General features: G+C 50.3%; 1 protein-coding gene across 2 annotated transcripts; it reads right to left on the reverse strand.

The window, feature by feature from the left end:
- Nucleotides 1–10,241: 10,241 nt before the first annotated feature.
- On the reverse strand, nucleotides 10,242–25,027 carry TICAM1 (toll like receptor adaptor molecule 1). 2 transcript variants are annotated; one of them, XM_043466271.1, is made up of 3 exons: nucleotides 24,881–25,007; nucleotides 14,223–14,346; nucleotides 10,242–12,994 (listed from the first exon to the last, which is right to left on the reverse strand). In XM_043466271.1, the coding sequence occupies exon 3, from the start codon at nucleotides 12,846–12,848 to the stop codon at nucleotides 10,542–10,544; it is 2,307 nt and encodes a 768-aa protein (XP_043322206.1). In that variant the 5' UTR covers nucleotides 12,849–12,994; nucleotides 14,223–14,346; nucleotides 24,881–25,007; the 3' UTR covers nucleotides 10,242–10,541. The 2 variants fall into 2 exon arrangements, with proteins under 2 accessions (XP_043322206.1, XP_043322205.1); XM_043466270.1 differs by lacking the exon at nucleotides 14,223–14,346 and having other exon boundaries at nucleotides 24,881–25,027.
- Nucleotides 25,028–26,663: the final 1,636 nt, after the last annotated feature.

A 26,663-nucleotide genomic window follows, 5' to 3' on the forward strand; every position in this document is an offset into this window, starting at 1 on the left:
TCAAGGAATAGAAATTAAGTAAGAGGGCAGATGGCCAGCAGCAATGCTGAGGACAGTAGACAGGTAAGCAAAGTCTGCGAATCCCCAGGAGGCTTTCAGAGGGCATGATGGCCCAGATTGACAGAAGGGGCCTCTAAGAACCACCAGGGATGGGAATGTTTTAGGCACCCGCTGAGGGGTCTGGGGGAACCCCAGGGAGCCTCAGGGAAAAATAAGAGATGGGGCCAGGGCCCTCTGAGAGGTCAGGCTGTTCCTTTTCTTAGGAAGAGGACCATTTTTTTTTTTAAAACTTCCTTTGGAAATTGGAAACCCTGGGCGCCTTCCAGGGCTATAAAAAGGCGGTGTGTCCACTGGCCAGGTTAAAAATAAAAGATCCCCACCCAGGGGCATTTGGGGTTGGGAGGAGACACTGTGTAGGCAAGGCAGGGCAGGTCTTGCTGTGTGACCTAAGGCAGGTGTCTGCCCTCTCTGGCCTCTGGTCCCCAATAGCATTAGACTGAACGATTTCCAAACGTCCAGGGAATGGGCATATTTATACAGCTGCTGATCTTATTTACAGAGGTTGTTAACAGGGAGAGTGGCCTCTGGCATGGCCTGGAAGCTGGCACTCTGGCAGTTCTGACTCCCTCCCTACCTGGTTTCTCTTAGGAAGGAGCCGTTTCCCAGCCCCAGGGAAGGAGAGGCAGGCGCTGTTGTTCAAGGGTGCCCCCTAGTGTCAGTGAATGCTCATCGCAGCATCTTGCTAGTCTCTAAGTCCTGCCCAACTCTTTGCGACTCCATGGACTGCAGCCTGCCAGGGTTCCCTATCCTTCCCTACCTCCTGGAGTTTGCTCAAATTCATGTCCATTGAGTCGGTGACTCTGGATCCCCACAAATAAAGGAAGCATCCTGTTCTCCCCTCTGCCCCCCACCGCTGGACACAGCTCTGTACCAGGTTGGACCACACTGGCTCTGCCCTACCCTTCCCAAGCCCAGTGCTCCTTCCCACCACAGGGCCCTATGCTGGGCTGTGCCCCTTACCTAGAGCACCCTTTCTCCCTGGCATGAGCCACTCCAGGAAGCCCCCCACAGCCACTCGTATCCCTGTTTCCCCCTCCACCATGTCCCAGCACACCCAGGACCACCTTGGTTGCAACCACTTAGTCTAATATCTATCTCCCCCACAGATGTGTGAGCAGAAACAGGGTCTGCTTTAATCAACAATCTGAAACAGTCCCTGGCATACCTAGGTGCCAATACACACTGTTCAGTAAATGAATGAATGGGACACTCACTGGCAGGCAAGAAGGGAACATAGTATCAGGAGTCTGTTTTTCACAGCAAGGGAAACGATAAACAAAAGGAAAAGAAGACAACCTAAGACTACAAGAAAATATTTGCAGATGATGCAACTGGCAAGGGCATAATTTCCAAAACATACAAACAGCTATACAACTCAATAACAAAAACAAACAACCCAATCTAAAAATGGGCAGAAGACCTAAATAGACATTTCTCCAAGGAAGACATACAGATGGACAATAGGCACATAAAAAGATGCTCAATATCATTGATCGTAAGAGAAATGAAGATCAAAAACTAAAATAAGGTACCACCACACACTGGTCAGAATGGCCATCATTAAAAATGCTCTCCACATGCTGGAGAGGATGTGGAGAAAAGAGAACCCTCTTATACCTTTGGTGGGGATGTACAATTGGTGCAGCCACTATGGAGAACAGTATGGAGGTTCCTTAAAAAAAATAAAAATAGAATAAACTGCAACTCCACTAGTGGGCATACATATGAAGAAAGCTCTAATTTGAAAAGATACACTCACCTGTATGTTCATAGCAGCACTATTTACAATAGCCATGACACAGAAGCAATCTGAGTAGCCATCAACAGATAAACGGATAAAGAAGAAGTAGTACATATATACAATGGGATACTACTCCTCCATAAAGAAGAATGAAATAATGCCATTTGCGACAACAGGGAAGGACCTAGAGATGATCCTGTTAAGTGAAATAAATCAAAGATAAACATCATATCATTTCTATATGGATTCTAAAATATAAGTGAACTCATCTACAAAACCGAAACAGACACACAGACATAGGAAACAAATTTATGATTACCAAAGGGGAAAGGGGGTGGGGAGGAATGAAGGAGGAGTTTGGGATTAGCAGGTACAAACTACTATATATAAAATAGATAGACAACAAAGATCTCCTGCCTAGCACAGGGAACTATATTCAGTATTCTGTATTAAACCATAACAGAAAATAATATGAAAATATATACATAGGTATAACTGAATCACCTTGCTGTAAACCAGAAAAAGAGATTGTTTTAAAGATAAAAACAGACTTAAGCAGTAATTCAAATTCAGGCAGACCTCAGAGGCACTGTAAGTTTGGGTCCAGACCATGGCAATAAAGTGAATATCATAATAAACCAAGTCACATAAATTTTGAGGTTTCCCAGTGCATGTGTGTGTGTGTGTACTCAGTCGTGTCCGACTCTGCAACCCCATGGACTGTAGCCCACCAGGCTGCTCTGTCCACAGGATTTCCCAGGCAAGAATACTGGAGTGGCTTGCCATTCCCTTCTCCAGTTCCCAGTGTATATAAGTTATATTTACACTAAGACTGTATGCTATGAAATGTGCAGAACTTCCCTGGTGGTCCAGTGGTGAAGACTCTGCCTGCCAATGGAGACACAAGTTCTATCCCTGATCTGGGAAGATCCCGCAGACGCCTCAGAAGCAACGAAGCCCGAGCACCACAACTACTGAACTTGTGCCCTCGAGCCCGGGATCCGCAACTGCTGAGCCCACCGGCTGCCATTACTGAAGCCCGAGCGCCCTAGAGCGCGTGCTCTGCAACACAGAAGCCGCTGCCGTGAGAAGCCTGCACACTGCAGCAAAGAGCAATCCCTGCTCACCACACGAAGCCCCAGCACAGCCCAAAATAAACGTAAATAAAGAAAAATAAAAGTGTGCGGCAGTTCTCTCGTTTAGCGTAGCCGCCTTCCCGAATGATCTGAGCCAGACTTTCTGGAGGACTTGCCGCAACTACTATGCCAGCACTCACTCCTTCCCCTTGCGCTGTTCTGTTATGAAGACGGCCTCTTTCCTTCAACCCCAGGAACCCACTTCTGCGGGCCTCACCCTTTTCTCCTGTGGTTTCCTCACCTCTCTCGGCCGTCACAGAACTGAAGAGGGCCAGGGCTGGGGTCTGGATGAGGCTTTGGCTTAAGGAAATGAATGCAGTGGCTGGTTTGATCTCCTATCCCGACCACAAAAAGTTTCTCCCTCTCAGCAGTGTTTATCATTTCATCCTGTTTATCATTTGTGCATTCACTGGAGAAGCACTTGATTTCCTTCAAAGCCTTTTCCTTTCTTTGCATTCACAACTTGGCTAATTATTTGTAGCAGGAGGCCCAGTGGTCGACCGCTCTCTGCTTTTGACATGCCTTCCTTATGAAGCATCATCATTTCTAGTTTCTGATTTACAGAGATGTGTGATTCCTCCTTTCCTTAGAACATGTAGAGGCCATTGTGGGGTTGTTAACTGACCTAGTTTCAATATTCTTGTGTCTCAGGGGATACGGAGGCCCAAGGAGAGGAGGAGAGAGGGGGAAACAGCTAGCTGGTGGGTAATCAGAACACACACACACACACACAGCGGGGACTTCCCTGGTGGTCCAGTGGCTAAGACTTTGCCTTCCAATGCAGGGACTGTAGGTTTGATCCCTGGTCCGGCAGTCTAAAAAATAAAACATAAGACAGAAGTGATAATGTAATAGATTCAATAAAGACTCTAAAAATGATCCACATAAAAAAATTTTTTTTTTAAAAACACGTATACATTTATTAAGTTCACAGTCTTGGATGGCATCTCTAAACAATTACAATAGTCAAAAAGTGCTGATCACAGCTCATCGTGACAAATACAGTCATGATGAAAAAGTCTGAAATTTTGTGTGAATTACCAAAACGTGACAGAGAGACACAAAGGGAGCAGAGGCTGTTGGGAAATGGTGCTGATAGACTTGCTTGTCGCAGAGTTGCCACAGACCTTCAATTTGTTTAAAAAAAAAAAAAGCAATATTTGTGGAGGGCAATAAAGTGAAACAGGATACAGCAAGGTATGCTTGTTCACACAGTGAGTGCCTACTGTGTGCCAGGTACCGTGAAGTCAGACAAACGTCGTATCCTCCGAAAGAAGACCAGTAACAATGTGTGTGATGACTAGGTAAATTATATTTGTCCCAAAGAGCTAAGAGTTATGGAAAAAGAAGGCAGAGTCAGGGGGGTTGGTGGGTGCCACTGAAAATGAATTTTAAATGGGGGGAACCTCACAGAGGCCTCTATTGAGAGAGTGACATTTGAGCAAAGATCTAGAGAAGGTGAGAGAAGGAACTACAGCAGAGTGTGAAGGAACCACACTGGGCAGTGAGCAGAGCATATGCAAAGGCCCTGGGGCAGGACTGTGGCTAGTGTGTTAGAGGGACTGCAAGGAAGTCTGTATGGCTGGAATCAAGTGGGCGAGGGGGAGAGAGGGAGGAGCAGAGGGCATGGAGGAAATGCACAGGTCGTGTGGGTAGGACTTGGATGTTTACCCCCAGGCAGGTGAGACCTTGGAGGGCCAAGGGCAGAGGAGGGGCAGGGCCTGCCCTCTTGTGGATGCTGCAGGGAGGACAGGCTGTGGCAGTGAGCCTGGGAGTCTAGGGACCAGGTTGCAGGTGATGGCGCTGGTCCAAGTGGGAGCAGAAGGGGGAGAGAAGTGGGTGGGCTCTGGAGAGCTTTCTGAAAGCAGAAGCAGAAACCTTGGCTGACAGGTCAGTCGAGGGTGCCTGCCATCTTCTAGCTGAGCAACTCCCAGGACAGAGCTTCCATCCACAAAGAAGAGATGTGGGGGGAACAGGTTAGGGATGCTGGTCAGACACAGCGTGGCCATGCTGAGTGTGAGACCCCCCCGCATGAACCCCCAGCACCTGGAGACGTCGAGGCGTCTGGAGCCTGGAGCTCAGGGGAGGTCCGAGCTGGAGACGGGCTGAGTGTATAGATGAGGCCACTGCGGAGGGGAGAGACCCCAAGGGGTCCAGGAGAGTGGGGAGGGATGGCGTGGGGCATGAAGGGGTGAGAGAATATGGGCCCTGAAGCCATGTGAGGACCGAGGTCTTGGAGGCCAACAGGCACATAGACACTTCAGACAAGGGGAGGAGGACAGAGAAATGATCCCTGGACTTAACAACTCAGTACTAATGACCTAGACCAGGGTGGTTTCTGCAGCCTTGGGAGGAAAGAGGGCCGATTCTGGAGCAAGCACTTCAGGGCAGACCCCACCCTGGCCCCTCTCAGGGCTGAGCCCTCTCTCTAGAAGACACTGTATTTGCATGGGCAGAGGAGTTGGGGAGGAGGTGGCTACGCAGCGTCCAGAAACTTCCTCCTTCTGACTCCACTAGACTTTCATTTTCCTGAGCGAGGGCCTCTCTGGCCCGGTTATGGGTCAGGGTAACCAGCATCACGACCGCTGGCAAAGGCCCAGGACAGAGCCAGACCTGAGCAGGAAGCAGATGCTTCTAGAAGAAACAAGACACTGGTTGCCTCATCACGGGCCATCTGCAGACCTCCACACCAGCACCCTGGCGAACAACTCTGCCCAGGCGTGTGTTTGTTCATTATCTCACCTGAGGAGAGAGCCTGGACACTCCGTGGCCACCACTGGATAGGGATGGTGCAACCAGAAAATAAAAAACAAAAGTATGATTTCTCATATTTTTGTTCCACCCTTCAATGGATTGCCTGATCAACCCCTAGGCACCCCACTGCTCTAGCTATCCAGCTTCCAAGAGTGTTTCTCATACTGGTTATGAAGGGGCTTTGGTGGGGAAGAATACTATGCAGCCATGAAAAAGAATGAGAACATACAAACTGTGTTAGCCCATGCTCCTGATAATAGGGGTGGCCTAAGAATGCATGTTCGTGCTCTGCTGAGTGAAAGAAGTCAGACGCCAAAGACCATATACTGTGTGATACCATTGATATGAAACGTCCAGAGACAGAAAGCAGATTCATGGTTGCCAGGGGCTGAGGAGGGGGCTGCCAAGTGACTGCTATTGGGGATGTGGCTTCTTTAAGGGGTGATGAGAACATTCTGGAATTGGGGATGACTTTGCAATATATTGATTATACTAAAAACTACTGAAGTGTACACTAAAAAACAACATAATTCTCATAGGAAAAAAACTCAAGCTTTAGATTTTTAAAAAGGGAAAAAAATTTTTAAAACTTCCCCCCTTTTTTTTTTTTTTTTGGAGGGGGCGGGGTGGGCTGTACTGGGTCTTTGTTCCTGCAAAAGAGCTTTTTCTAGTTATGGCTAGCAGGGCCTACTCTCTAGCTGCAGCACTTAGGTTTCTGATTGCAGTGATTTCTCTTGTTCCAAGCACAGGCTCTAGAGCACTTGGGCTCAGTAGTTGTGGCTGGCAGTAGCTGTGGCTCTACAGCGTATGGAATCTTCCCGGACCAGGGATCAAAGCAGTGTCTCTCGCATTGCAAGGATTCTTAACTACCGACCATCAGGGAAGCCCCTCCTCTGTTTTTCCTTCAAGGCTGTTTGGCCTAGAGGAAGCACAGGTCCTCTCTAGGAAACACCCCCAGGCTGGTGGAGCCGTGTGAGGTAGGCTGGTCTCTGAGCTGGTGGTAGCCACCAGGGGGCGCTGGGGCAGCAGGAATTGTGGCCTCCTGTGAAGTTGACCTTCCCTACAGGGTACCCCCTCCAGGTCTTTGCTAGTGCTATGGCCACCCCCAGGGACACTTTTACCCACCAATGGTTCGTTCTGACATAAGCCTCTGGGGTCAGCTGACTTCCTCCTTCCAGAAGATCCTCTTAATTCCCCCCAGACTGGTCAAGGATCCCCTTTGAGCCCCCTACACTTTATCACAGTGCTGACCACCCTGTAACTCTATCTCTGAAACTGCTCCATGACCCCTGAAAGGGCAGAACAGAGGTGTCTCAAGTCATCTAAGGGGGGTGAGCACTCAATCATCCCTATGTCCAAGGGCCTGCACATGGTGGGAGCTCAATAAATGTTGGTTGGCTAAATGGATGGAAGAATCCACATCCTCTCCACGTACTGCCCAGTAAGCTCCATGGGGGCAGTGGCCAGGCCTGTGACCACCGTGCTCAGCATGGTCTGCCCACAGTAGGTGCTCACTAACTGTCTGTCAAAAGGATTCACTTGACTGAACAGTTATTGTGTGCCACGGTCTGTGCTGGGCTCTGAAAATGCTGCAGTGACTAAGACAGATCAGGCCCAAGCTTCCTCGAGGTGGGCAATCTGTAGTGGAGAAGCCAGAAATTAGCAAGTAATGAAGTGAACAGGAATATTTCCAAGAATTTTTAAAACTCAAGGCCATAAATTCACAAGCTGTTAAGATCCAGTAGAGATACATTTGGCTCTTTATCCTGCCCCAAAAGACTTCTTGTGAGCTGTGTGACCTTAGATAAATGATACCACCCCTCCTGACCTCAGTTTCCTCATCTGTAAACTGGGAACACTGCTTCTAGCTCCCATGGCTATCGAGAGAATGAAGTGAGTCCAGGCATGCAAGCTCGGTCACTCAGTCGTGTCCAATTCTTTGCCACCTGGTGGACCTAGCTTGCCGGGTTCCTCTGTCCATGGACTTTTCCAGGTAAGAATACTGGAGCAGGTTGCCATTTCCTCCTCTAGGGGATCTTCCCAACCCAGAGATCAAACTCATGTCTCCTGCATTGGCAGGCGGATTCTATACCATTGAGCCACCTGGGGTGCCTCAGCTCAGGGCTTTCAAAATGATCATCCTTTAAATATATTGGGTTGATGCAGTGATGTACCTACCAGAGCTCCAGACGGAAGCTTGCCAGGGCCATGGCACAGGTGAGAAAGATGCGGCCCAGAAAAGGGCTGTGACTTGTGACTCACAACATTTCAGGGACGAAATAAAAGCTCACGTTCTGAATGTGCCCACTTCTCCTCCGTCTTCTGCCTCCACCGGAGTCTAGCCCCCAGCCTCACTAGCCTGGACTCACAGCCTCTGCCTCGCTCCCCAGTCTGCCCTCCCGGCAGCAGCCATCAGAGGACGCGTGTGAGCACCTGAGTCAGACTCCGCCCCTCTTTTGCCCATAGCCCTCCAGGGCTTGCAACTCCCTGAGAGCAAAAATCTAAGTCCTCCTGCAGCCCACAAAGCCCTGCACGACCTGCCTGTCCCCTCTCTCCCGGACCTCCTCCCTGTCTCCCCCTCACCTAGTCTGTCTATCTTTGCTGTTCATGCAACAGTATGTGCGGTCCTGCCCCAGGGTCTTTGCACAGCCTGTTTCCTCTGCCCAGAAGATCACCTTCCTTTCCAAGTTCTTCCCATGATGACCAGCTCCTTTTCTTCCTCTAGATATTGGCTGTAACGCAACCTCCTCAGAGAAGCCCTTCCTGGTTATCTGGGCCAAAGTTCTTCCTCCTGAGGCACTACCATTAGGTGCCATGTTGATTTCCTCTGAAGCCTCCTCACTTTCTGAAACTACCTCGCTTCCTCATTTGATGACTCATTCACTGGCCCCTCCCCTCCATCTCAGCCTCCAATTGAAAATAGAGTAGGGGACAGTTCACATCTGTCTTTGCCCCTACTGCACCCCAATATCTGGGATGATTCTGGCACACAGCAGGAGCTCAATAAATATTGGTCAACTGAAAAAATGGCAAGTGTCCAATGAATTGTGGCAGATCCTAGCCTCAGTCATCAGAAACTTTCTGTTTGGGACTTCCCTGGTGGCCCAGTGGTTGGGACTCGGCGTTTTCACTGGGTGGCCCAGGTTTGGTCGTTGATCAGGGAACTAAAATCCTGTAAGACGTGCTGCAGGGTCAAAGAGAAGAGAAAAAAAAGGAAACCGTCTGTTCGGTTGACCCCACCCCAACCAAGAATCTAATCTTTCCAGATTTCACTTCACTGGGGGGAGGCCAGTCCAGGAGCAGATCCTCGACAAAATCTGAGTCAGCTACTAAAATAGCAAATGGTACGTGACAGCCTGGGTGACTCACACCAGGCTCGCCCTTTGGGGTGGCTGGTGGAAGAAAGGGCATGCTAAGTCAGTGTTCAAATCATGCTGCTGGGCCAGAGGAGGCCTGCACATCTGACCCCATACACCCTTCCTGGGCTGGTCTTCATTTCCTCCCTCAGAAATCTGACTACGGCTTTGCAACCTCCCCATTTACAATCGGTGTGGCTTTGGGGCCAGAATTCACCTCTCTCAGCCTTGGTTTTCCCCGTCTGTAAAATGGGACCAGTAACAGAATCTTTTACCCTGGGGGGGAGTCAATTTTTTTTTTGGGGGGGGGGCTGCACTGCAGGGCATGTGGGATCTTATTTCCCTGACCAGGGATGGAAACCACATCCCCTCCAGTGGACGTTGGAGTCTTTAACCATTGGACCACCAGGAAAGTCCCAGGGAGGTCATTTTGGAGGATTAGAATGTTTACGTATATAAAGCCTCCAGAATGGATAAATGGTAAGTGCTCAACAAATGTTAATTCTATTCTTACTCTCAAAAGAGGATAAGAGACCCTTAAAATGATTAATCCCCTTCATACCAGACATGAAGTTTACAAGCACTTACACTGTCCCTGGTATTTCAGTGCAATTACCCATGATCTGCTGATGACCTTGGAACAATGGCCTCATAAACCCATTTCACAGATGAGAAAGCAGAGACTCAAAAGAGGTGAAGGCACTTGTACAAGAATACACAGTGTGATCGGAGCCCAGCCTTCAAGGTGAGAGCATCAATGCAGACCCCCTCTTCCTCAAAAAAGGGCTGCAATAGAAACAGCTAAATGTATTCTCATTGTGTTTTCTCTGCACCTTCTCTAGCATTAGAACCAACACTTTTGGCAAAGCACATGGCCCATGAGAAGATTATATTTCCCACCTTCCCTCCAAGCTGGGGATGGCCCATGCGACTACATCCTGACGAATGAAGTAAAACCAAATTTTCAGCTCCTGTTCCTTTTATGGCAATAGTAGCCACCTACTCTGTTTTTTGTTTTGCTTTTAGCCACACAGCTTGGCATGTGGGATCTCAGTTTGCTGACAAGGTATGGAACCCACGCCCCCTGCATTGGAAGCAGAGAGTCTTAACTACTGGACCACCAGGGAAGTCCCACTAGCCACGTTTTTATCTTGACAAATGGCAAGGAGCAGGCCTTCCTGAGTACAATGGTGCTATCAAAGCATTCAATAAATATTTATTACAATTGAAACACCATACCCATACCCCCAGCTCATTCCCCATCACCACCATCTAGAGAGAGGGGAAGAGAGAGAATTGGTAAATTCACATCCAGTTCTGGCCACCTCCAGGGCCAGAAAGTCATGGGGCCCATTTTGCCCTATTTCCTGAGATGGAAGTTCTCCCCTGGCAGTGTCCTGAAAGTAGCAAACGACCCCGTGTTCCACCGCCCTCTAGAGATTGTGGGGGGCGGGGGGGGGGTCAAAGCCAAGGTCATCAGGTCCAGTCACTAGGTCATTCCGTTTCCTGCGTCTTGTCCTCGGGTGCCTGGGTCCCTCTCTGATTCCACATGTGGTTGTTTACCCCCAGCTGGACCATCTGTGCATGGTGTATGATGAGGGGCTGGTGCCCAGAGCTCTGAGGGTGCGCAGGTGGTGCCTGTGGGAAGTCCGGGGGCTGTGAGAAGGCCGGCGGGGGCTGTGAGAAGGCCGGCGGGGGTTGCGGAAAGGCCGGCGGGGGCTGCGGAAAGGTCGGCGGGGGTTGCGGAAAGGTCGGCGGAGGTTGCGGAAAGGTCGGCAGGGGCTGCGGGAAGATCGGTGGGGGCGTGCCCCCCAGCCAAGGAGGTAGGAGCGGCGGTTGATGACCCGGCAGGGTGGGAAAGGGTGATGGTGGGGTTCCCAGGGACCCCTGTCCCCCAAAGGGCAGCTGAGTCCCAAATGGCATGTAGTTCGCCAAAGCGACCTGGAGATTCTCCACCTGCGTCTGGTAGGCCAGGTAGCTGTGGACGTAAGCCGAGTACGCCGCGCCCCACGCCGCTGCGTGCTGCCGCTCACTTTCCAGCTGCTGGCTCTGTTCCCGTAGCGCCCGGGCATCCTGGTCCTTCCTCCACTTGGCCTTGCGGGCCCGCAGCATCTGGGGCTTGAAGGTGTTGGTCACCTTCCTGGCGAAGATCTTGGAGTGCTCGTCCAGCCACACCAGGCCGGTAAGCAGGCTAGATGTGCTGGGGCTGAGCTGGGCCAGGGAAGTCTCCAGGGGCAGGAAGGGGATCACGCAGTCCTGCCATCCATGGCGCGTAAGGCTGCGCATCAGAGACTGGTTCGTCTGATGCTGACTCAGGCGGCAGTCGAAGTTGGAGGTGAGCAGCAGGATGATGAAGGCCGAGTGGTCTAGGGCGTCCTGCAGGCAGTGCAGCTCACCACGCCCGGGGACCTGGAAATCCTCGCAGAACGTGGCCCCATCTCGCACGCCCAGCGCCTCCAGCCTCTCGCGCACGCGCAGTGCGATGTGCTCATCTGCACTCGCGTGGAGCACCACGAAGTTATAGAATTTCTGCTCGGACGACTCCAGCTCCGCAGGAGAGGGCTCTGGGTTCCAGACGATCGGGTGAGCCTTAGGAGAGGTCGGGTGAGCCTTAGGAGGGGTCGAGTGAGCCTTAGGAGGGGTCGAGTGAGCCTTAGGAGCGGTCGGGTGAGACTTAGGAGAGGTCGATGGAGAAGGAAAGGGAGACATCGATGGGGAAGGAAAGGACGGGGATGTTTGGGGCATGGAAGGAGTCGGTGGGCGTGGCTGAGCCGACAGGTAAGCGGTGTCTTCCTCTGAAAGTTGGACTGGCGTCTGATCTGTGACTAGGCAGGCGTTTTTGGAAGGTGAAGGGAGAGATTTTGGGGCCGCTGGCACATCCGTACACTCCACCGGATAGTGGGCGCTGATTTCCGGCACTTCTGGAAGGTCGTGTGGGCTGGCGGGGCAGGCATCCGTGGTCACCTCGGGAAGCCCTGGGCCTGGGCTGCTCCGCCGCACTGGGGAGCCGGCAGCCTCCACCGATGGGGGCCAGCTCATCTCCTCCGGTTCCTGGCAACCCAAAGGGGCGGGCTCGGGCACCACGCTGGCCTGGGGATGGTCACACAGCTTGCTGGGCCCATGGAGGTTGTGGTGCACGCTGAGGAGGGCCATGGTGGGCGACTGACTGATTTCCAAGTTGCTGGCCAGGGAGGCCGGGCTGCCAGTGGATCTCAGGGAACACGCTCTGCTCCAGCCCGAAAGATGCTCTATGGGCCGCGGGTCGCTGCGCGTCCGGGAAGGTGAGGCCGAGGAGGGCGGGAGGCAGCCCAGATCGGAGCTGGAGCGCAGTGTTTGGACTCCTCCCAGATCCTCAAGGACGTCCCATCCGCACCGGTCCCGGGCCTCTTCCTGGAGCTCCCCCAGCTTGAGGTCGTCCCTGGAGCTGAAAGCGCGGAGGGCTGCCCGGTAGGCTTCCTCCCGCATAGGCGCGGGACACAGCTTCTCCTCGGCGAGAAGGTGGTACACCCTGGCAACAGCCCAGGACAGGTCTGGGGGCTCCTCTGGGGCCTCGGTGCTGTCCACACCAGCCCACTGGCGGGCCACCAGTTGGGCCACCGCATCCGCCTTCAGCGCCTCCAAGGAGATCCTGGCCTCGGTCTCCTGGCCCAGCTTCAGGAGCACCATGGCGTGCAGGAGGTATGCCCCCCGGCAGCCGGGCCTCAGAGTCTTCAGTTTGTGCTTAAGATACAAGAGCTTGTCCTGACCCGCGGCGCCTAGAATGTCAAAGGCGGCAGAGAGCGAAGGGCCCGCGCAGGCCATGGGCTCAGGTGGGCGTGGCCTCCAGCGGCTGCGGGAGAAGCACTGGATGATGAAGTCATGTTCTGCACGCCGCCCCGCTGCGCTGCAAGCCTGGTGTCTCCACCCTGCTCACGGGTACCAGGCCCCTTGGGGACTGTAGAGCAGACCTGTGAAGCAGAAAGACATGCTTATCACCAGAAAGGGGGCTCTGAAAGGCAGTCCAGACGTCACACACATACCCCCCCCCACCCCCACCCCCACCCCAGTGCCGCCAAAACCCTGCAGACCCGGACTGCCCTGGTGGCCCAGTGGTTCAGAAACTGCCTTCCAATGCAGGGGATGTGGGTTTGATCCCTGATCGGGGAACTAAGATTCCACCTGCAGCAGAGCTACTGAGCCCAGGCTCTGAAGCCCAAGTGCCACAATTGGAAAGTCTGCAGGCAAGAATACTGGAGTGGGTAGCCATTCCCAGGAAGATCCTCTGGAGAAGGAAATGGCTACCCACTCCAGTATCTTTGCCTGGAGAATCCCACGGACAGAGGAGCCTGGCGGGCTATTGTCCATGAAGTCAAAAAGGGTCAGACACGACTGAGCAACTAATGTTTTTTTCCATTCACAGAGGAAAAAGGTAAGCCAGAGAAGTGAAGTCATTTGCCCCAAGTCACAGCCAGTGAGAGATCTGGGGTTTGTTTGTTTAGTTGTTTGTTTGACTTTTTGTCACATGGCATGTGAGATTTTAGTTCCCCAGCCAGGGATGGAAACTGCGCCCCCGAGGTGAAAGCATCCAGTCTTAACTGTTGAACTGCCAGGGAAATCCCAGAGCTGGGATTTGAACCCCAGTTGTCTGGTTCCAGAGGCTGGGGCTAATGTGCTTAACCACAAGACTACACTGCCTAGTAAGCTGCTAATAAGCCCACTTATGGAAGTGTTTCAGGGAGCTGAGTAGCGTTAACATAACTCAGAGAGGAAAACTCTGAGTCCCATGAATGGAAGCCAGCAGGTGCTCAGTACATGTCACTCAGGAAGAGTCAGTCTCCTAGGCGACCCCAGTGACCCCACATCCTGGTATTCACAGTCCGGGGTAGTCCTTCCAATGTGGTCCTAGAGTTCTGTGAGATTGACAGAATATGGTAGAAGTGATGAGGCGTCACTTGTGACATTAGGTTATGAAAGACACTGGCTTGGGATTTCCCTGGCAATCCAGTGGTTAAGATTCTGCGTTTCCATTGCAGGGGGTGTGAGTTCGATCCCTAGTTGGGGAACTAAGATCTCACATGCCATATGGTACAGCCAAAATAAATATAATTTAAAAAAATAAATAAAAGACACTGGCTACCTTCTTAGTCACTCTGTCTGTCACTCTGTCAGGGGTAAACCACGATGTAAGGGGCCCACCTGGGGAGGAACTGAGGCTTCTCACCACCAGCCACATGGGGGTGGCGATCTCAGAATCCAGCCCCAGTTGAGTCTTCAGATGATGCAGCCAGGAAGACAGCCAGACTGCAAGTTCATCAGAGACCTAGAGACAGAAGCATCCAGCTCATCTGACCCCCAGATTCCTAATATTCAGAAACTGTGTGAGATAATAAATGTTTGTGTTTTGAAGCCACAAAGTTCTGGGGTAATTTGTTATGTAGCAATAGCTAACTGATACATGTTTCATTATTACTATGAAGTTAATCATGACAGAGGGTCAGGTCTATGACTAACACTGCTGCCAAGCCCTTTGGAGGCTCTTTCCTCTTCTCTCCATTTCTTGAAAAATGCCCAGTTGGTTCCCACCACAGGCTCTTTGCACACACCATTCCCTCTGCTTGGAGCACCGAGACCTTTGCCTGGGTGACCCAAATCTCATCATCAGCCCCCAGGTACAATGACACCACCTCAGGGAGCCCTCCATGACCACCCTGGTTCTCTATCCCAGTCTGTCTTCTCCATGTCCCCCCACAACAGAACTGGCCACCGGGTGACCATTTCCTGTGTGTTAAACCTTTTACATTTTCTGTCTGCCTCCCAACCACCAGCTTTCCTGATAGCTCAGTTGGTAAAGAATCTGCCTGCAATGCAGGAGACCCCAGTTCAATTCCTGGGTGGGGAATATCCGCTGGAGAAGGGATAGACTACCCACTCCAATATTCTTGGGCTTCCCTATGGCTCAGCTGGTAAAGAATCTACCCGCAATGCAGGAGACCTGGGTTCGATCCCTGGGTTGGGAAGATCCCCTGGAGAAGGGAAAGGCTACCCACTCCAGTATTCTGGCCTAGAGAATTCCATGGACGTCCATGGGGTCACAGAGTCTGACTTGACTGAGCGAATCTCACTTTCACTTCCCAACCAACAGGAGCATCAGAGGGTGAGGGGTTGTGGAATCATGGAGAAGGTCCTAATAAATACTTGTTGAATGAATGAATCAGTGAATATATGACACTGACAAGATTTCCTTCCAACACTGTTGATAAGAAAACAGGCACAGCCTGGAGAATCCCCATGGATGGAGGAGCCTGATGGGCTACAGTCCGTGGGGTCACAAAGAGTTGAACACAACTGAGCGACTAAGCACAGCACAGCATACTCCTTCTAGAGCTATCTGTGTTGAAATAAACGTATTTGTTTCATCCCCTAAAAAAAAAAAAAAAAAGAAAAGAAAACAGGCACAGGACTTCCCTGGTGGCACAGTGGTTAAGAATCTGCCTGTCAGTGCAGGGGGCTTCCCTGGTAGCTCAGCTGGTAAAGAATCCACCTGCAAGGCAGGAGACCCTGGTTCAATTCCTAGGTCGGGAAGATCCTCTGCAGAAGAGATAGGCTACCCACTCCAGTATTCTTGGAGTATTCTCTGAGCCTCCAGTATTCCTGGTGGCTCAGATGGTAAAGAATCTACCTGCAATGCAGGAGATCTCTGGGAGAAAGGCATGGCAACCCACTCCAGTATTCTTGTCTGGAGAATCCCCATGGATAGAGGAGCCTGGTGGGCTACAGTCCATGGGGTTGAAAGGAGTCGGACACAACTGAGTGAATAAGCACAGCAAAGCACAGCCAGCGCAGGAGACACAGGTTCAATCTTTGGTCCGTGAAGATCCCACATGCCTCAGAGCAATTAAGCCCTTGGCTGCAACTACTGAGGCCTGAGTGCCCAGAGCCTGTGCTCCACAAGAGAAGCCACCTCAGTGACTAACAACTAGAGTACCCCCTGCTCGGCACAACTAGAGGACGCCCCCGTGCGGCAACAAAGACCCAGTACAGCCAAAAATAAATAAAAGAAAACAGGCAAAGAGGGACTTTCCTTGTGGTCCAATGGTTAGGACTCAGCGCTTCCACTTGCAGGGGGGCCTGGGTTTGATCCCTGGTCAGGGAACTAAGGGCTTCCCAGGTGGCACTAGTGATAAAGAACCCACCTGCAATGCAGGAGACGCAGGAGACCTGGGTTTGATCCCTGGGTCGGGAAGATCCCCTGGAGGAGGGCATAGCAACCCACTCCAGTATTCTTGCCTGGAGAACCCCATGGACAGAGGAGCCTGGCGGGCTACAGTCCATGGGGGTCACAAAGAGCCAGACACAATGGAAGCAACTTAGCGCAGCACAGGGAACTAAGATCCCATAAGCCACGTGGTGTGGCAAAAAAAAAAAAAAGCACGCACAGAGAGAAGGTTTCTCCCAAGGGCACAGAACAAGACACCATGAAAAGTGTCCCAAACCCCCAAATTTAAGTCCCCATGTGCTCAAGGTATATCACATTCAGACCTGTAAAAATGCACAGCCTCATTTCCAGTCCAGGGGGCTAAGAACACTTTCTTTGCCCCTCAACTATGCCACTGCCAGTTCCACCCTGGTGCCCATGATGAGACCCCCTCCCCCAAGAGCCCAAAACCAGTGCATCTCCACCATGGACAACTCTATCCCCCCAGGGGACACTTGGAAACATCTGGGGACAGTTCTGGTTGTCACAACTGCATTGAAGGAGGCTTCTGGCATTGGGCGGGTAGGTGCCAGGGATGCAGTTCAACATCCCACAGCTCCCAGGACGACTCCCCTGTCCCGGAGAGAATGACCCGGCCCTAGATGCTGAAAAGCCCTGACGTGGAGGATCCCTGATCTGGATCAGGAGCTGATTCATCCATCAACCCCCTTGACTGACAAATCACAGACGTCACTGTATAAATGACTCAGCTTTTTTTTTTTTTTCAAATTCATTTTGAGCAAATGTCATAGGGCCCAGGACAAAGGTCAATGATTCCAGGAAAGCCAGGCACAGAGCAGAGAGAGCCAGAGGGTGGAGGGTGGAGGGAGATGTGACTGGGCAGAGTGGGCAGAGGAGAAGTTGGCAAGAAGGGGCAGAGGGTGAGGTGGTGCTGGGGGAAACCCACGAGGAGGTGAGCAGTGTCTAGTTGTTTTTGAAAATTGAAGTGGCCTGACATGTTGAAATGCTTATGGGGATGGAGAAATAACAGAGATCCCAAAAAATGGAGCTGACTTCCTAGTGGGGGGGGACAAGTGGTCAACAGAGACATGAGTGAAATTCACGGTATATCACATTTATACTGTATAAATGCCACTGAAAAACAAGGAGGGGAGGAGGGTCATGGTCTCCAAGAATTAAGGGGTGGGTGTGTGCAGTTTTGTTCTGTTTTTAATATTTATTTATTTGGCTGCACCAGGTCTTAGTTGTGGTACACAGGATCTTTAGTTGTGGCATGTGGGATCTACTTCCCTGACCTGGGACCCCTGCATTGGGAACACAGAGACTTAGCAAGTGGAGCACAAGGGAAGTCCCGTGTGCAGTTTTAAACAACATGGCTTAGGAAGGTCTTAATGAGAAGAGAGATTTCAACAGGACACAAACATGGGGAGAAAGTCACCCATCGAACATCTAAGGGAAGAGAGATTCGGGCAGAGGGAACAGCCTGTGCAAAGGCCCTGGGGCTGGACTTTGTCTGGTGTGTTTGAGGAGCATCGAAGAGGCCTGTGTAGCTGCAGCAGAGTGAGCAAGGAGGAGAGAGGAAGGAGGAGAGGGCAGGGAGGGGACGGGCAGGTCATGCAGGGTCTTGTGGGACTGGGGGTGTAGGGGAGAGGGCACTTGGGCTTTAACTCGAAAACCTAGAACCACCTCAACCTGTCTAAATGCGGTGGCCTTGCCTCATGCGTATTGCCAAGAAGGCAAATGGGCTCAGCGGGACCACATTTGCTCACATTTCAAGCAAACTATTGTGCCATCCACAGAGTAAAAACACTAAACATATTTATTGCAAGTAATAAAGGAAGTCTGTGAAGAGGAGGAAAGTATACATAGATAACATTCATTTATTCATTCAAAAGGTAATTTTCCAGCATTTGCCATGTATTGGACACTACTGATCATATCAGGACAGAAAGAAGAATAAAAAAGGAATACTCTTCCCTCTTGGAGCTGACAATCCAGTCCAATTTATAAACTGTACATAAAATACTATTATTATATATAATATATGACAAAAGCAAAGTGACAAAACCACTTCTGTCCACTAGACTGAAGGTCAACATTTCAGTGCTTCATTTGTCAATAGAAAAGGGATTTCCCTGGTAGTCCAGTGGCTAAGACTCCAAGCTCTCAGTACAGGGGCCCAGGTTCAATCCCTGGTCAGGGAACTAGATCCCACATGCTGCAACTAAGACCCAGCATGACCAAATAAATAATATATAAAGAAATATTTTTTTAAAAAGTAGAGTCATAACTATAAAAAGGAGAACAAGTATTGCTTATGTGCTTCCTTGGTTTCTGAATTATTTTTCCATAAAGACTAAATATGAGCCATATATTACTGCAAAGAGTTCCTTTTTTTTCATAAATGTTTTTAATTCTGTTAAAAGCAAATATATGGCAACAAAGTAGGTATATGTATATAAAAAATACATGCTCAGTTGTGTCCAAATCTTTGTGACCCCATGGACTGTAGCCGCCAGGCTCCTCTGTCCATGGGATTTTCCAGGCAAGAATACTGGAGTGGGTTGTCATTTCCTTCTCCAGGGGATCTTCCCGATCCAGGGATCAAACCTAGGCCTTCTGCATTGGCAGACAGATTCTTTACCACTGAGTCACCTGGGAAGCCATATATATACACATTATATACAAAACAAGTGTATTTATTTTTTTGGCCACACCGCACCACATGTGGGATCTTAGTTTCCCCAACCAGGAATCAAACCTGCACCCCCTGCAGTGGAGGCACAGAGTCTTAACCATTGGACCACTAGGGAAGTCCAAACCTAGTATATTATATTTCTTGATTGCCACACTGTCCTTCCTGCTGTCCTTCAAACTTGCCAGACATGGTCCTATCTCAAGGCCTTTGCACTGGCTGCTCCTGTGCCTGGAACACTGTTTCCCCTGTGTATCCCCGCAGCTCACTCCCTCTCCTCCATCAGATTTTTGGTCAAGCTTGCTTGTACACATGATGACACTGTGTACAACTGCCTAGGACAAGGATCACAAAGCCCAGCCCACAGGCTGTTTTTGTGGAGTTGTCCTGGAACACAAGCACGCTCACTCATTGACCTGGGGCCCAGGGCTGCTTTCAGCTGAGTAGCTGCCACAGAGACCATGTAGCCCCTACAGATGACAATAGATGCTCTCATCCTTTCCAGAAAAAGTCTGCCAACACCTGGGCTACAAAAGAGGTATATGATTTTTCTTTTTCCATTCCATGGAGGGGCAAACTTAGATTGCACAGTTAGGGATGGGCAGAACAGTGCTATGACACTAGTGTTTCTAATCCTAAAACCAAAATGCCTGTCACTGGAGCCCATGTGGGCTTTCCAGGTGGTGCTAGTGATAAAGAACCTGCCTGTCATCGCCGGAGACATAAGAGACGTGGGTTCATTCCCTGGGTCAGAAAGATCCCCTGGAGAAGGAAATAACAACCCACTCCAGTATTCTTGCCTGGAGAATCCTATGGACAGAGCAGCCTGGTGGGCTATAGTCCATAGGATCGAAAAGAGCTGGATATGACTGAAACACACACTAGCCCATATAATTATTATGGAGCGTAACTGGTTGGGGTTTTTTTGGTTAGTTTTGGCCGTGCCATGCAGCATTCAGAATCTTAGTTTCCTGACCAAGCACTGAATCCTTGCTCCCTGCACTGGAAGCAGAGAGTCTTAATCACTGGACCACCAGGGAATCCTAACTGGCTGTCATTAATTGAATTGGGTCCCCCTTTCCCAGTTTAAATGTTAAAACTCTAACCCCTAGGACCTCAGGATGTTACCATAGCGGAGATGGGAACTTTACAGAGGTAATCAAGTTAAAATGAGGTACTAGGGTGGGGCCCTAATCCATTAAGTGTGTGTGTGTGCATGTGTGTGTGCGCGCGCGTGCGCGCACGCACGCTCAGTCACTCAGTCATGTCCTACTCTCTGCAACCCCACGGACTGTAGCCTGCCAGGCTCCTCTGTCCATGGGATTCTCCAGGCAAGAATACTGGAGTGGGTTGCTGTTTCCTTCTCTGGGGGGCGGGTCTTCCCGCCCAGGAATCAAACCTAGTCTCCTGCATCTCTTGCATTGCAGGTGGATTCTTTACCACTGAGCCACTTGGGAAGCCCAATCCGATAAGACTGGTGTCCTTATAAAATGGGGTTAGGACACAGACACCCTTGAGGACAGAGGATCTCTTGAGGATCTCTTGAGGACATGGAGGGAGAAGACAGCCATTTGCAAGCCAAGGAGAGAGGCCTCAGAGGGAACCAGCCCCGCCTACACCTTCACCTTGGACGTCCAGCTTCCAGACCATGAGAGTATAAATTTCTGGTGTTTAAGCTCCACACCTGAGGGACTTTGTGATGGCAGTCCCAGCTCTGTGTGGCTACTGAGCACTGGAAATGTGGCTACAAGCTGCCGGGGAGAGAGTAAATACTACATTTTATTCAATTTTAATTCATTAAAATGGAAAAGTTGGGCAGTGTGAAAAAAGAAAAAATTTCACCCCGTTAAACCCAACTTTGTTTCAGTAGGCTCAGATTTCACTTAAACTATATACATATATATAAAAAAGAGAGTTTGAATCGAGACCTGAAAAAATACATACTAGATCTTGAAGAATTAGTACAAGAATGGGACTTCCGTGGTGGTCCAGTGGTCAAAACTCTGTGCTCCCAATGCAGGGGGCCCAGGTTTGATCCCTGGTGAGGGAACTAAAGTCCTAAGACCCAGTGCAGCCAAATAAATAAATAATAAATATTGGGGCGGGGGGAGAATTAGTATGAGAAAAGGTATGTAAGGAGCACAGGTGGACTGGAAGCCAGGCTGCCTGAATCTAAACCCATTAACCCTGTGGTCTCCAAAGCATATCACCAGAGATTCCAGCTTCCATGGACCTGGTTACATGGCCTAAGAAACAGACTTATCTAGTTATAATTAAAATAGCCCATGAAATGAGCTCATGGCCAGCATAGTCCTGGAGGAAAGTGGAAGACAGACAACTTGCCATAGTGCAGGCACAAGTGAGCAGTAAGAAAAAGGCAAAGTGTATCCTTTCTCCTACCTCTGATGTGAGCTCACCATCATCAACAAAATGGGATTAAAAAGGACAACAATCTTACTTTCAGATGGGACCACAAGTCAGCCAAAACTTATTGAAATATCAAAATTACTTGAAGTTTTGACCCTTGGATCAACTTTCTTTCCACCTCTCAGTGGCTCCTAGAAACAGCTGTGTGTATAGTAACTTAAAAAGCAAAAAATCACAGGGGACTCTATTCAGTACTCTGTAATGACGTATACGGGGACAGAAGCTTAAAAAAAAGAAAAAGAGTGGATATATGTATATGTAGAATTGATTCACTTTCTGGTACACCTGAAACTAACACAACATTGTAAATCAACTATACTCCAATAAAAATTAATTTTAAAAAAGATAAAAAAATCAGACACGTGTTGACATGCACCCTCCAATTTTTAATTGATAAAGGGCAACAGCTGATATAGTGTGAAGGATGGGACACGATGGGGGCTGGATATTAAGTTCTATTTCATGCAGTGTTCACTCTGAAAATTCAAGTTCAGTACTTAGGATCTGTGTCCTATTCTGAATTCAGGTTCTATGTCTATAAAATATTAAAAGGAGGGACTTCCCTGGTGGTCCAGTGGTTAAGACTTCACCTTCCAATGAAGGGTGTACAGGTTCGATCCTCAGTTTGGGAGCTAAGATCCCACATAACCTCATGGCCAAAGACCAAGATGTGAAACAGAAGCCATGTTGTAACAGTCAATAGACTTTTAAAAATGGTCCACATTAAACAAAAAAATCTTAAAATTAATGCTAAAAAGGAAAAATGAAACTTACCAACTCCCTACTACACCAGCAACAGTGTGAGAAGTCAATCTGAAATAGCTGCCAACGTTGAACAGAGGAGATTGTGTGTGAAACTCAGATATTTTGGGTTCTCTTGGAATTCGGACGGTCAGCAAGACCGTGCTGGCTGCGCTCATCTCAGAGCCAAAGGCTGTCCCCTTTTACAGGACACCTTTCTGAAATGAGTCACCTCCAGGGCAACAGAGAGCAGTCAGAGAGAGTGTGCCCTTGGGGCTCAGATCTCAGCTGTATTGCCTCCAGGTTATGATCTTGGACTGGCCATATACATGTCGGTGCTTCAGTCTCCACCTCTGTGGATTGGGTACAAAGATAAGCCCTTCCTACGAGGGCTGCCATAGGTCTAATGCATGTAGAGATGGTACAGACCAATGCCTAGCACATCCTGACTGCTCCACGAGCCTTCAAGTGCATGATGATTGCCCCACCCTGGCCCCCTGACCCAGCTGAGGCCCCTGAGCTAGAGGCCCCCGCAGCAGAGGCTCAGGGCTGCGTTTGTACAAAAGCGCACAGCACAGCCAGGCTGAGAACCAGCCAGGCACGACCACTCCTGCTTGCCCTCCTGGCAAATTGCCTAAAATCACACCCTGCTTCTTCTCCATCCCCCTGTCTGCCAGCCTGAGCCCAGACTCAGTGCCCCCTCCCTAGACACTGTCTCCCCCAGCATGTTCCCCATTCACTCAATATGCCCTGCCCAGCGGTCACCCCAGCCTTCAGGAAACCTGGCTTTCCTGCTGCCCTACCTTCCACGGCCTCCAGGGCAAAGTCCACCTCACACTTGACGGCGGGCGCCTGGGCGGCAGTGGAGCAGCCACAAGAGTAGGGAACCTGGCTCTTCTGCCACCTGCCAGGTTGTAGGAGCCTGTTTTTCAGCCTCAGTTTCCTTGTGTGTAAAACCAGCAGGAAAGGGGCCCTTGTCATGTATGAGAGTTTAGAGTAACAATATAATAAAGCATTCCTTGGTGGTCCAGTGGCTAGGACTATGCACTCCCAATGCAGGGAGCCCGGGTTCGATCCCTTGTCAGGGAACTGGATTCCACACGCTGCAACCAGGATTTTTGCTTGCTGCAACTAAAGATCCTGCATGCTGCCACCAAGACCCAACATCCCGGCTGCCTCAACTAAGAGCTGGTACAGTCAAATAAATATTTTTTTAAAGAAAGAAATTTTTTTTTTAAAGTTCCAAGAGATATGAAAGTTAAAACATAACCAGACTATCTCTGGAAAATGTGTAGGAGACTCAAGGGGCATTTATTCAATAAATGTTTCTTGAGCACCTGCTAGATGCCAGGCATTCTGCAAAGCAAAAGCCAAGCCTCTGAGTTAAGACTCCTTCAAAAACTGCCTGTTAACCAGGGGTAAAGGGAGGCACAGAGAGGCTGAGTGACTTGCCCAGGATCACACCGGTAGAAAGCAAAGAGGCAGGAATTTAAACCAGACAGCCTGGCTACAGGGTCCTTGCCTTTATTCATTGCGGGCGTTAGTTGCTAAGTCCTATCTGACTCTTTGCGACCCCATGGACTGTAGCCCACCAGACTCCTCTGTCCATGGGATTCTCCAGGCAAGAATACTGGAGTGGGTTGCCATTCCCTTCTCCAGGGGAACTTTCTGGATCCAGGGATCAAACCCGCATCTCCTGCATTGCAGGCAGATGCTTTACCATCTGAGCCATCACAATAAAGCCCCCTTTATTCACTGAGCACCTACTATGTGCAGTCCCCTTCCCACGCCTGGATCTGAGGAATTATCAAGCCTGTCCACTAAAGAAGGGATCAGATACCTGCCCTCTGCACTTAGCACACACATGGGTCACAGTTTCTGCCCACTGTGGTTCCATGAGGACACTATTTGGCCCCTACTGTGTGCCCAACGTACTGAACAGTGTCTACTGGCACACAGCAGGTGCTTCATAAATGTTTGTTGAAGGATGAATGAATGGCCCTAATTCGGAGGAGGACACAGAAGCCCAGGCAGGCTCTGGAGCCTGGGGCTTCCATCAATTTTCCCCCAAACTCTGGAACCCACACCTCAGCCTGCCCAGGTCACAGGGGGTGCCCCTCCCTCAAACCCCTGCTCAGCCACAAGGAGAGGGTAGGAGTACAGGTGCCAGGAAGAAGGTCTGGGGCCAGCCGGGCCCTGAGTGGTGCCAGCAGCCACAACTGAGCTGACCTGGATCCAATCCTGGGCCAGTACCAACGACCCCCGTACCCCACGGGAAGGTCTAGGGAATGAGGAGCTGATCATTCCCGGATTCATTCTGAATGGGACGGAACCCATCTGATGGATGAGACCCACTGAAAGAAGTGCGCTGCGCCGTGGGAAGGGGTCCCCGAAGCCCTTGGAAAAAGTGGAGATTCAGTGCCCTGGAGGAGAGGGCAGTGGGAGTGGCGATCACGGAGCAGGAGGAACCCGGGCTGGGGCAGAGAGAGCGCCCCGTTTGGAGGAGGAGGAAAGGGGTATAGGGAGGGAAACAGAGCCTGCTGGGGAGGGCTCAGGCTGTTGAGGAAGAGTAGGGGGGATGAGGACTTGGGCCAGGGAGGGGAGCTGCAGCGTTGGGGCGGGCGACCTGAACATGCATCGCAAGGACGTCCGAAGCTCCCAGGGGGGGCAGCTGGCCTTGACCCGTGGCGAGGGTTGCGGGGTGCCAGGCCCCCTACCCCTGCAGGCCTGCGGGGGTCTCCTGTCCCCCCAGGCCCTCGCCCCCTTCTCACCTACCTGGGGTCGCGGGGGCTACCGGCCACACCGCTCGCGTCCTCGGGGCGGAGGTTGGTGGCCGGACGGCCTGGTGGCGCCAGCGGATGGCAGAGCGCCGAGGGCCCGCCTGTAGCCCCAGGCGCACGGCCGCCGCCCGCCCCTTCCGCGTCCGGCGAGGAGGGAGGAACCGGGTGAGATCACGCTTTCCCGGCGGGACCGGGAAAGTCCCTGAGGCGCCCCAGCGAAGTTCTCTCTGCCCCGCCGGCTGCCACGTAGACCGCGTTTGGGGACCTCTGGGGGACCCGGGCGCGGGAGACCACCACGGGGCTCCGCAGGGACAAAAGCCCTGTCCGCGGGGACCCACAGTCTAGTGAGAAAGAACAATTTAGTGCATCTCAATGGGTAATTAATGTTTTCCAGGAAATGAACAAAAGGGATGGGATAATTGGGGGCGTGGGTGAGGGTGGGAATCATGGCCACCCTGGAGGGGTTTGGGACGCTTTTGTGGTTGGAAGAGGGACAGACAGCATGATAGCATGTATGTATATTTGTATATATGTGTGTGTGTGTGTGTGTGTGTGTATATATATATATATATATATATTTTTTGGCCGAGTCACCCAGCGGGATCTTAGTATCCTCAGCAGGGCTTGAACCTGGGCCCTCGTCAATGAAAGGGCAGAGTCGGAACCAGAGGACCACCAGGAAATTTGCAAGGCAAACGTGAAGTTTTAAAATTCACGGGGAGCAGAACTAACTAAAGCTTGTAACCAAAAACAAACAACAAAAAAAGTAATAAAAAATACATATAAAATTAAAATCACAGGGGTCCTAACCTTTTGGAAGGTCCTAGACGCAGGACTTACATATCTATCTGGCACAGTTAAACCACAGTGCTCAGAGCCCATCGTGCTCAGAGGGACCCGTGAAAATGTTTTAATTTCTTTTAAAATCAGAAAGAGAAAAAAAATGAATATAATCTAGCTTAGATTACATGTGTCTTTAAACCAACAAAGTTGTAAAATGTAATTTTTTTTAAACGGAGGAAGATGCCTACAAAAGCCATAAATAATACCTTCTACTGGGCCCCTTTGTCACCTGGAATCTCTCATCAAAATACCATTTGTTATTAAAAACAAACTTCTGGTTACTGAAAGGAAAAGGGGTGTGGGTGGGGTTAATTCCTAACCAGGAATTAGGATTAATAGATAGGTTCATGAGTGCTAAGTCGCTTCAGTTGTGTCTGATTGTTCGAACCTATGGACCGTAGCCTGCCAACTATAGCCCACCAGGCTCTTCTGTCCATGGGATTCTCCAGGCAGAAATGCTGGAGTGGGTTGCCTTGCCCTCCTCGAGGGGATGTTCCCAACCAGCTAATATGGTTCGACTGTAGAGCACAGGGAATTATGTTCAATATCCTGTAATAACCTATAATGGAAGAGAATCTGAAAAGTATATGTATTTTTTTCAATATGCTATACACCTGAAGCTAACACAACATTGTAAATCAACTATACTTCAATTTGAGTCTCTTGGACAGCAAGGAGATCAAACCAGTCCATCTTAAAGGAAATCAACTCTGAATACTCATTGGAAGGACTGATGCTAAAGCTGAAGCTCCAATACTTTGACCACCTGATGCGAAGAGTCGACTCATTGGAAAAGACCTTGATTCTGGGAAAGACTGAGGGCAGGAGGAGAAGCAGGCAGCAGAGGATGAGATGGTTAGACAGTATCACCAACTCAATGGACATGAGTCTGAGCAAACTCCAGGAGATAGTGAAGGACAGGGAAGCCTGGGGTG

Source organism: Cervus canadensis, chromosome 4, assembly GCF_019320065.1.
Source record: "Cervus canadensis isolate Bull #8, Minnesota chromosome 4, ASM1932006v1, whole genome shotgun sequence".
Lineage (NCBI taxonomy): Eukaryota > Metazoa > Chordata > Mammalia > Artiodactyla > Cervidae > Cervus > Cervus canadensis.